Source organism: Falco rusticolus, chromosome 4 (assembly GCF_015220075.1).
Source record: "Falco rusticolus isolate bFalRus1 chromosome 4, bFalRus1.pri, whole genome shotgun sequence".
In the NCBI taxonomy this organism is placed as follows: Eukaryota; Metazoa; Chordata; class Aves; order Falconiformes; family Falconidae; genus Falco; species Falco rusticolus.
In genome coordinates this window covers 103,019,495-103,030,529 of record NC_051190.1, presented here as the reverse complement: position 1 = coordinate 103,030,529, position 11,035 = coordinate 103,019,495, and the positions used below count along the sequence as shown (strand labels likewise).

The window sequence follows — 11,035 nt, the reverse complement described above, 5'->3', positions numbered from 1 at the left end:
TGATATTGTGGTTTGTCACATCAACATCAACTAACTCTTGCTGCACCCCCACCAACCAGCCATCAGAACTGGAGTTGCATAAAACCCGTATTACTTAAGGATGCAAATATCCCTGTAAGGTAGATAATTAGGAACACACCAGAATACTATTGTGGAGGAATATATGTCAAGAGCTGAGTTTTCAAATCAGATCTCCCTTCCTTGCATTCAGTACTCCCTGAACACTGAAATTAATATCAGTAGATGAAAGTACAGTGGCTATAAAATCATATTTGGCAACATAAAAAAAGATAAGAAAGAGAGCCAGGGATATAAATCACATTTGTTTGCAGTTACAATGAGAATTTTTTTCTCAGCTCAAAAATATATGATACAATAATTTCACTGCCTTCAACAATAAGACTCCTGTACTTATAAATAGGCAAGTGTTTAACTGCACAACATAGATAAGATACTAGGAACTAAGAAGTTCATGCATGTAAGACTTCTTTCCCCTTACAGAATATCAGGTCATGGAATTTTATGACTGCCAATACTGCTTCTCCATAACATCCATATCTCAGTAAGTAAAACCACAGAATGAGCGCTGGTCAGTTGAGGCTCCTTAGCAGAGTAGTGTTAAATTTAAAGTCAGATTGAATTTTCCAGACTGGTGAATACAGAGAAGCTAAGTGTTCAGCATTATTATTGTTGCATCACTCTTACACACCTAAAAACTAAAGGGAGGGGAAAAGCTTTTATTAAAAAAACCAACATGTTTTGATCTGTTGTGGTACGAAAAGCATCTTCCTCTCCTCGCATCCTGTTTATCAGTCTTTAAGTGTCAAGTCTGAACTTGAAACAAGTGCAGTGAATTTATTTAATTACTGTAAGTTTTAAGGAACATAAATCCCAGTTTCTCAGATTGTTTTCTATAATTTATGGAAGAGACAAACAACAACAGACTTCTCAGCAACGTAAACTAAGGATGTATGCAAATATAACACTGTAGATAATTATATAACACTATCCTACTGTACATTTGGCTACAGATAGGCATAAGGATCTACTATAAGCTAAATATTCAGGGTATGATGCATGCAAAAAGAAGTCACCTGCTGAAAGAAAGTTTTTTTTTAGATAGTAACAGGATCACATTCAGCAATGACATTTTTTTCTCATCCATTTCTGCATCCTTCTTTACATACATTAATAAGTAGCTTTTGTTTCATCACCTTTGTCTTCTGCTCCAATGACTCAGACCCTACCATTTCCAATGATACAATCCAAATGCAAAAGCGTACTTAGGTGTAATTTCCTGAACTATGAGTACCGTTACAATCTCATGTCATCTCAACGGACTATAAATTGAGGACTTGATCTTTAGATCTCTACTCTACCACTAGCATTCCTCCAGAATGTCAGGCAAACTGCTTAAGTTCTTTGTACTTTTGTTTCCCTATCTATAAGGCTTTTTGAGGTTTAGAGATGAAAGAAGCAACCACTTCAGTTGAACTTCAAGGGAGAACAGTGATCCTACATTACAGGGTGGCGTGCCCTTTTAAGAAGCAAACATTTCCAGAACTAAAGAAACAGCAATTCCTAAGAGAATCAACCAGCAGTTAAGAAGATTTGTGTCTCTAAGCAGGGATTTACCACACAAAAAGAGCATGTATAAACAAGACTAGCACTCAAACAGGACTATGTAGCATGCTTCAGTTATTAAAGGTTTACTCAATTTCTTCTTCTATACTTGTAATAACTCCTGATACCAAGGATAGAGCTTTAACACCTGTCTACATTAAGGAATGGATTGGAAAGTACTTCAGGACTTCAGAGCTTGCCTCCAGAGTAATTCTCTACTGTGACACAAAAACCCCAACAAATTAAAACCGCACCCGGGAGTGATTAGGAAGTGTCCAGGCTAGTATTAATGGAAAGACAGCAGAGAGGGCTCAACTGCCAGCTCACACACACAGAGGACTGCACCACACAGTGGTTACTATGGCCTAAAAGCCACATTGAATACTGAACAATTTCCTCTTCAACATTTATGATCAGGGACTAGCTCTTCTCTGTACAGCATTTAAACAAATGGGAAAGGATAAAACAAGAGACTGACTAGGTAGCTTTTTAAAGAAAACCATGACGACAAAGAAAACTTTTGACTGCATGTAGAGCCACAAGGAAGGAAAACAAAAATCCAAAGCTTTGGTAATGTCTGAAATAAGTTTCCAAATAAAACCTTCAGTGCAAGTGACAGTCACCCTATAATTGTTGTAAATTTATTCAGACAAGAAAACATTCTGACCATAGCCTGAAAAGTAATTTTCTTGTAAGGAGGATAAATCAAATTATGAAAGTTTATATTTGGCTTTGTTTTGGTGGTGGACCTTCCCTTCCTTTTACATTACTGAAATGCTATTATTTTTATTCAAAATCTTGGTGCCATTCAAGTCATCTATAGCTGGTGTATAGCTTATAACTTCAGGGTACATCTGAATCTGTTAGATAAAAGATTCATTTGTAAGGAAACAAAAGCCAATGAAAGATCGTGCTGCTGTGTATGGACTTCAGAAAAGGAACTGAAGTGGTTATTACTCTCTCAATCACATCCAGTAGTGACTGGCAAACGTAATTATTATTTGATGCATTTTTTCTACTTCAACAGATGGCAGTTCCCTAGATACTACTTCAATGATGTCTTGCTAGAAAGACAACAAAAAAATTATGGTAGTCACCTTGATCGGATGCTTCCAACTCCCCTGAAACATGAACGGAAAGGCCAGGCCTACGAAGGGAAAGGTTTCATTCTTGGTGAAGGGGAAAGAGACAAGGCACAGGACTTGACATAGGCACTGCCACTCCAGAGCATGCCACCTAGCCACACACCAGCTGCAGTTCTTCTAGAGCAAGAGAGGCCAAGGCAACACAGCACTAATGCTTGAAGTCTCACATCAGTTATGTGAGACTTGACAGGCTGCAGGTTCAGAGGCTGGCAAGCTACTAGTATCCGCTTGTTAGAACAGGCAGAATTATTGATTAGTAAGACCGGACAGAAATAGTTGAACATGCCTAGTGCTTCCTCTTCCTATAAGAGCAGATTCTGCTGTAAAGACTTCTGATCTTCAGCCTTTAGAAAACAAGACATATGGATGGGTTTAATTTTATATGAGGGAATAAATACAAAATGTTGCAACTTGCAACAACAAAAAGACACTACAAACTGCTCCTCCATGTGTTTTCCTCATCTGGAAGACATGTCTCCAGTCAGTGAAAATCTCAGATGGCAATTGCAAATAAGGCACCCTGAATGACTTTACAGCAGCTTCAGTAAAAGTATGCTCCCTTAAAAAGAGAAAGAAATGTTTCTTTGATTCTAAATGTTAATTTTCATTTAAACCTCCCCCACATCTCTCACCTATGAGCGATGTATTTCACATGCATAAGCTTAGCAAAGAATCACAGGCTTTTACTGGAAGTTATATTTCATGAAACAAGATAAAAAATGTCAACAGCAAACATGCTGAAGAGGTGCCGTTTGAAAATACTCCTTTGAACTCATTTGACCAATGTTTGGAGTTAAAAAAAAAAATCAATCACACCTGTGTGCAGACATAGGCTCTCTTTATCTGCTAAGAACAAGGTGCAGAGACTTGTGCAATAGATAATGAATCTCTATTGCTATCTATAGTTTCATTGTTAACACTGTCTTGGTTGAAGTGTGAAAATATGTTCACACTTGAAAATGGGTGATTAACTAATCAAATGACAATATGAATCTTAGAAACTGAGGAATGACTGCAATCCAACACTACTTATGACTGTATTTTATTTTTCATCTAATCAGAAAAAAATTGTGGCAAGCATCCTCCAAGACTATAAGGGAAGTTACCAGATATTCCCCACTGTAATAATCAGTGCAGAAATTGCGACTACCATCACCAATCTATTTTCACTACAGCACTCAATATTTTACTCTCAGGGAATTAACTGCCGGAAACATTTCCCTTGTATAGACAAGTTTCAAGAGACTGTAACCGACAGATGACATAAGCAGCACTGAATAACCAGGGGCAGATACTAGTAAATTGTAGCCACCATCACATTAAGGCCCTGTTAAGCAACAGTTGTATATATTAAGTACTACTGGTCTTACATCAGTGCCCCAGGAGATGTCCCAATTAAGCAATTTTGCTGGATAAGTATATCAGTTAAACAAAGCATATGGTACTAGTATCAAAATGCTATACCAAAAGCCCACCAATTTCAGCATAACTTCATAGGGCTGCAGAGCTTGCACAAGTTTCATATAAAAAAAAATTGACTAAACACAAATTACGTAATCCAGATGCCATTTCAAAACTCTCTCCTGGGATAAGATGCAAGTTAGACCTCATGTTTAAGGAAGACCCACTTTGCACTTTTCACAGAATCACAGAATGGTTGGGATTGCAAAGGATCTCTGGAGATCATCTAGTCAAACATCCTGCTAAAGCAGGTTCACCTACAGCAGGTGCACAGCGTCACGTTCAGGCAGGTTTTAAACGTCTTCAGAGGAGACTCCACAGCCTCTCTGGGTAGCCTGTGCCAGGGCTCTGCCACCCTCAAGGTAAAGAGGTTTTTCCTCATATTCAGACGGAATTTCCCCGTGTTGCAGTTTGTGCCCATTGCCCCTTGTCCTGTCACTGGGCACTGCTGAAAAGAGCCTGGCTCCATTCTCTTTTATTAATGAAACTACCCTGCATACCCTTGAAATGCTCCCACAGGATGGAGTTCACATAACAGGCACTTCTGCATTATGGAAGGAAGTAAATACATCTTTTCTCTCTATACGGGTCGACGATCTTAATATCTAGACTGCATATAAAAGCATACATGTATTTACAAAGTGTTTAACTCTTTTAATCCATGCTACTAAAATTCTTTATATAACTCTTAAAACTTCATATCTTTAACACAATAACCTCCTCTTTTCTGGTTGTGAAAATTGTTCTGCTTATATTCATTCAAATTGCTATAACGAAACCATTGACTTGGCCACTGTATACCACCTCCTGGGATCACTGCACTGACCCCCAGGTTAGAAATAAACTGTTAATCTTAATTTAAAGCTCTTTGAGGACAGTTTCTGTCTTACTTAAGCCATACCTGCTCTGCATAATGTCTTATGTATCTGTCATGATAACACTTTCTCTGGTACTTTCTCATTTCAATACTTTCTAATAGCCCCAAATAGCATGAGACTGTACCAGACCCACATCTGCATTACACCTTTCTGCCCCTTAAATCTCCAGAACAAAGTTGTTCTATCCATTTTTTTCCTTTGTATCTGTTTTTATTTCCCCAAGATGCCTCTTACTCACTTGCAGTTCTTAGCATTCTTCATTCTTGTCTGTCAGACATGAAATTAAGAATTGCAGAAAAATCTTGTTTCTGCTTTCCAGGCCTGTTACTGGACGAAGCAGCAGGAGAGGACAACTTCCCTGAGTTACAAAGTTGTTGGACTTTTCTTTTTCTATTTATTGCCTTCATCAAAGAACAGAAATACTACTGCAAAGCAAAGTTATATCTAGCCTAGTATCCTGTCCCTGAAAACTGTCAGGTTAACATGACAATACAGAGAGCTGACATGCACATTCAAACTTCTTAATCTTAAATAAATTTTCACAGTTCTGATTCTGCAGGGCATAGATAAACACCAGTAGCCAATAGTTTAAGAGCAGCAAAATTACCAACTTCAAGGAGGTTTCTTTTTTTTCCTTAAATTCAACTTACTGTTGTAAACGTACATTCTCCTTTTTGGCTCTTATGCTGAAAGCTTCTCTTTGTACCGTGTGCTTTTCTGTATTGTCTCATTGCATATATATATATAACAACTGTTTGTAGCTTGTTGGTTACCTTTTTGTTTTAACATTCTCTCACAGTCGTTGCTGAAGTGGCATAGTCCAAAACCCCTTAATAAAACAAATACAAATAAATTTATATGTTGCGTTTTCACAGCCCTGTTCAATTAAAATTCTCAAATCACAGTATAAGCATTAACTGAAGCGGTACAGTTTAAAGTTACAGAAAACAACTGTAATAGCCACATTTTACTCCAAGGAACAAGAACAAACTTGTGGATTAAAAAAGCCCAACCCACAAAGACACTTAATGCTCTATAACAGAAATGCTCTAGATCAGTAAGGCCAAAAGCATTTGTGTGGAAGATTCTGCCTGCATCACGCTCTACTAATTTCTGTGAACATATCAGCACAAAGTACTTGGCTCGCAGTGTGTCCTCAAGTTGAAACGATCCATTTTCAAATAAAGGGACTGAATTTTCACATGGGGAAAATTATGTAAATCTGCAGAAAACTTGTGGATCTGAAACTTTAATGAAATTTCATTTTAAGAATAAATAACATGGTAATTGTGATCTAAATTCCTCCCACTGATTTGTTTCTAGACTGCTTGTGGTTACCTTCCAGAAGCATACAAAGTCTGTCTGGTGCTTGGGGAAGGCTCCTGGGCTTCCCACTTACCTGAGAACATGATGTTTAAAGCTTACCTTTCCACTGAACAGGAATTAACATTGCAGGATAACAGAGGAAATGCTATATTTGGAAGAATTTTTGCAGCCTTGCATAAGAGGCTACTGCATAAAATGACCAATTTTCCATAGCGCCCATCAGTCTAAAATGTTGAAGACAGGAAAAGACGGTGGGTTCTCCGAAAATTCTGTATTGTCTTTGTTAAAATAAGTCCCAAGTTTCAGCTATGCCTCATTTTCAGGTTTTCATAGTTTCTGCTGCATTTTGCTAGGCTGACCAACACCCCTGCAGAACTTTCCATGGTAATATTTTGCCCGAGTTTCTGGTGGGACACTACATTTTCTGATTCCTCCACCACCTGAACACCTGTCACAGGAGGGCAGTCCCAGAGACATACAATACAGAGCCAGGACAGAGGGCCTCCTGCCCACATGGCTGGATGCCCTTTTTGAAGGGCACAAACCAACTCATGAATAAAAGCGACCACCGTTGTAATACTCATCTTCCACTTCACGCCTTTGCTGTGGAAGCTGCGGACACTCCAAGGGCTCCCTCAGCCGGAGGCTGTGCCACCCCTCGCCCGCAGCCCTGTCAGGGGCTGCACTCACACAGCTGTTTGCTTGTGGCTCCCGAGGAAGCCGCCGTTCCCTGTACCCGAACCTGCAGGGACCCCTCACTAACCCCCAGACACTGAGCCCACCCACGCTTCCTCAGCCCCGTTCACCGCACCTTGCCCTCGGCCGCGGGAGCACGGCGCGCAACGGCAACAGCCCGGCGACAGCCCGGCGACCGCCCGCCCCGCCACCTGCCCGCCCGCCTCGCGACGGCAGCGAACGCTGCGCGTGCACCCGGCCGCGCGCGCCCGCGCCCCCCTCCCGCCACACCGCTGGCGCAGGCGCCTCCCCCGCCCGCTCGTTTGCAACGCCCTTCGCCGTGCGCCCGCCCGGTGCAAGGAAGAGGGGGCGGGGCTCGGCGGCGCCGCGCCTGCGCGGCGGGCCCGGATGCGGTCTGTGCGCAGCTGCCGCTGCAGCGTGGAGTCGCAGATGGAGCCTCCCCCCGGCGCCGCAGGTAGGGGCGGCCGCTGCCCGTGCTGGCTGGCTGGCTGGCTGGCGGGCGGCCGGGCGGGCGGCGGTTCGCACGTGCAGCGAGGGGGAGGGCGGCAGCGGCGGAGCGCCCCCTCTGTTCTGCACACACACACCCCCCGCCGCCTCGGCTCGCCGCCGCCCGCCTCGACAGGGCTTCCTGTGGGAAATCCCCGCCGCTTTCCGCTGCCCCCTCACACACGCGGGCGAGGAGAGCCGGTTGGGCGGCACCGCCGGCGGGGGCTGGGAATGGCCGCCTGCAGGGGCTCGGCCCGCGCTCGGCGAGCCTTGTGGCCGGGGCTGCCCTGCCGCGGGCTGCTGGCGCCCTCTGGGCAGCGCCCTCCCCGCCGCGTCCTCCCGCCGGCCGTGGCCTCCGGCGGCGAGGCACGGGGCGCGGCCTGCGGCCTCTCCGCAGCAGCGGCGCAGCTGCTCCGGGGCGTCGAGGTGCCCGCGGGGCCTCGCCGCCGCCCGGCCTGCTCTGGCCTCCCTGGCCGTGTAACAAACGTAAAGGGAAAATACCAAGGCTACGTGGTCCTCGGGTTCGTGTTACCAGGATCTTGTCTGGACAGCTACAGCCGCATATCCCCAGCAGTGACGTTTGCCCATGTGCTTCCACCTAATATTCACTCATCCGCCCTGCCCTGAGGCTGGTGCCTTTGGCTGGTTATGTTGATGTTAAAAGGCCACTTGCCCCAAACCCAGCGAACCCAGCAGGCATCGGTATGCTTCAGGTAACACGAGGTGTTGAGACACGAGTAGTTTGTGGCAAACTGCAGCAGCTGTGACTGTACACCTCGGTCCCAGCAGCCTTTGGTCTTTTCTTCAAAAGCTGAAGGGTGCTGGCCAAGGCCAAGCTCTCAGTTTCTGATGGAAACCTGTACTGAGCCTCGCTCTCTGGCCCCTACAAACAAGGCATTTATAGAGTAATCAAGTTCTGGCTTTGTTGATCATACCATCTAAGCATTGATCTCTTATTAAATTAAGAAAATGTTGTAAAACTTAACTGCTGCGTTTCAAGGGATTGTTCATTTGCAGTGTAGTTTTGCTTCTTGTTTGCTCTTTGGAAAAAGTCTACTTAGTACACTAGCTTAAATCAAGCTATTGTGCATTTGCTGTATAGCAAAAGGGATGGCTCCAAACATGGAAGCTCATCAGTGTTCTGCTTCCAAATTCATGTCTATAACAATGTTATGTGTCCATCCTAATCCACGTTGTAGTTGTATGTTAGCTGTGATAGGGCTACTGAGGATGTACTTTGAGTACATGCTATGTGACACCAATACTGAGATTCATCTGTTGAGTAGTGGCATTGCTTATTGACACCTCTCTAAATCTGCTACCTTGTTATCTGGTATCTTTTGCTTACTCCCCCCTTCTCCCCCTCAGTCCCTGGCTGTTACGGCTCTCTTGAAAACCTCAGAACACAACCTAAAAGCCAAGGTGTCTAAGTGAGGTTGTAGAGAAACTGGAACAATAGCTGCAAGAGGTGTGAGCTGCCCTGTTCATATCAGTAAGATGTTAGCTCAGGTACCCCAATGTGGTAGTTTTTAATGTCATCATTGTTAACTGCTTCTTGGCTTCCATACCAGAAAAAAGAAGAATCACAGTTTAGTGAATTGTTACTGTGACTGATGCTTTGTTTTACAGTCGCAAAAGACATAAATACTCTCATGGCTTTGCCAGGCAGTAGGGAGTGAATATCAAGGAGTCTTCTGAAGCTCAGAATGTGGAACCTGTGAATTATGTTGTGATTTGTATGGGAGGATTTTTTGACAGCCACAGTTTGGGAAGGGAACTGTGGCTGCATCATTAGGTGATTGTATTCAGTAAATAAATTAGTAGATAAATCTGTTGACAAAATTTTAGTTACACTGTTTTGTTTTATCCTTCCTCGGCATGAATGTGCTGCAGCCCAATGTTGAAGTTGGCTTTTGTATGCAGCGCTTCTAAAACTCTGTAGGGTGCTGTTTTCAGCAGTAGAGGTCATGGGTTATAAGAAAGCTCATTTTCTTTTTAATGTGCACTTGGTTGTAGCTGTTATTTTCGGATAGTGATGTTTGGATCCCTAGTTGAAGATTCACAAGCATGTAAAGAGAAGAGCAGCGTTACTGACAGTAGCTTAGATACACAGTGCAGGATTTGGTACCTATCCTGGACATTTTTTGGGGTCTTAAAAACAGAGGGGCCAAAGACTGATTTCATAATCTTCCTAAGCTACTTAAGTTTCTTACTGTCATGTGGAAATCTAAGTTGTTAAATACAGCAACAGTATATCAGTGGACGGAGAGAATTGGGCTTGCAAAATGGTTGTGACTTGTTTCAAAGTGGCATGGGCAGTTAAGACGGAGCTGGAAGAATACATTGAAAGGAATGAAATTACAGCTTCCAAAGGTAGAAAGGAAAAATTAATGGGAGGTAAAGCGATGTTGAATTTAAAGGCAAAATATCTAAATAAAATGAAGAACAGTTCCAGCTTTTAATTAAACTTCTTTTGATAATGTGCGTGTTTAAAAACATAAGTTACCATTGTCAAGAAGGGAGTTGAATGAGAATGACCTTTTTGATATTCCTGGTGTCTTTGACCTGGGACGTGATTGGGAACATGAAGGGAAAAGATAATTATGATTTCCAGAAGTTATTTGACACCACATCTTGAAGAACTGTTCAGGGAAAAGAACTAAAAAAATGAAAGATGTATTGAGAAGCTGCAGTGAGTTTCATAATACTGAAAGGTTTGAAAGGATTCTTTAAAGAGAGTTTAAAATCCAGAATATTATCTGCAGTCCTTGTGCTAATATAACCAAAAGGCTTTTAGCCTTCTCTCCGTGTCAGGATGCCTCATGCTGTGCTACTTTTGAAAACACTGATGTGTTTTGATCATATCTGTGGTGCTAGTTTCTAAATCTTTATTCATTTGTGTTATGTACTGATTGTTAAATACATAGGTACAGAAATCTAAGGTAGGCATTTTTTCTTGTCTCTTAATCCTTACTCCCAGTCAAAAAAAAAAAACAAACCAAAAAGGCAGGAAGAATGTACTCGGTCCTGTTATTCAAAAGCCTTGCTCTTAATTTTTGTGTGGTGTTAGTTACTTGGAATGAAAGGTGTAAACTTTATCTTCAAAGGAGTAGTCAGAGAGCTAAATACTCAAGCTGCTCTCAAGGAATTTGGGCAGGTATTTTTTTTTAAATGAAACTTCCATTTGTGAATTACATTTTTTTTCTTTATGCCTTATTACACAATTCAGAGAATTGGTAAAGAGGAATATGTAGTGCTGAAGCCACCATTAGTGTTATTGGACGTGGTGGGAAATCTTAGGTGGTTAACATTTCCTGCCATAATAATTGGCATTCATTGGTTGTTAGATTTTTCCTGTGTGCCTTCTTCATCCAGGTGCTGGTTACTTCCTTTTTTCTATGTTGGTTTTACCTGTTACTC

General features: G+C 42.4%; 1 protein-coding gene across 1 annotated transcript in view; it reads left to right on the top strand.

Annotated features, from left to right (window-relative positions):
• The first annotated feature begins 7,482 nt into the window (after nt 1–7,482).
• CMC1 (C-X9-C motif containing 1) overlaps nt 7,483–11,035 on the top strand; it is a 44,224-nt gene continuing 40,671 nt past the window's right edge. Inside the window, exon 1 of the mRNA XM_037387135.1 lies at nt 7,483–7,583. Coding sequence (XP_037243032.1) covers nt 7,517–7,583 — 67 coding nt within the window. The 5' untranslated portion in view covers nt 7,483–7,516. The remainder of the gene's footprint in view (nt 7,584–11,035) is intronic.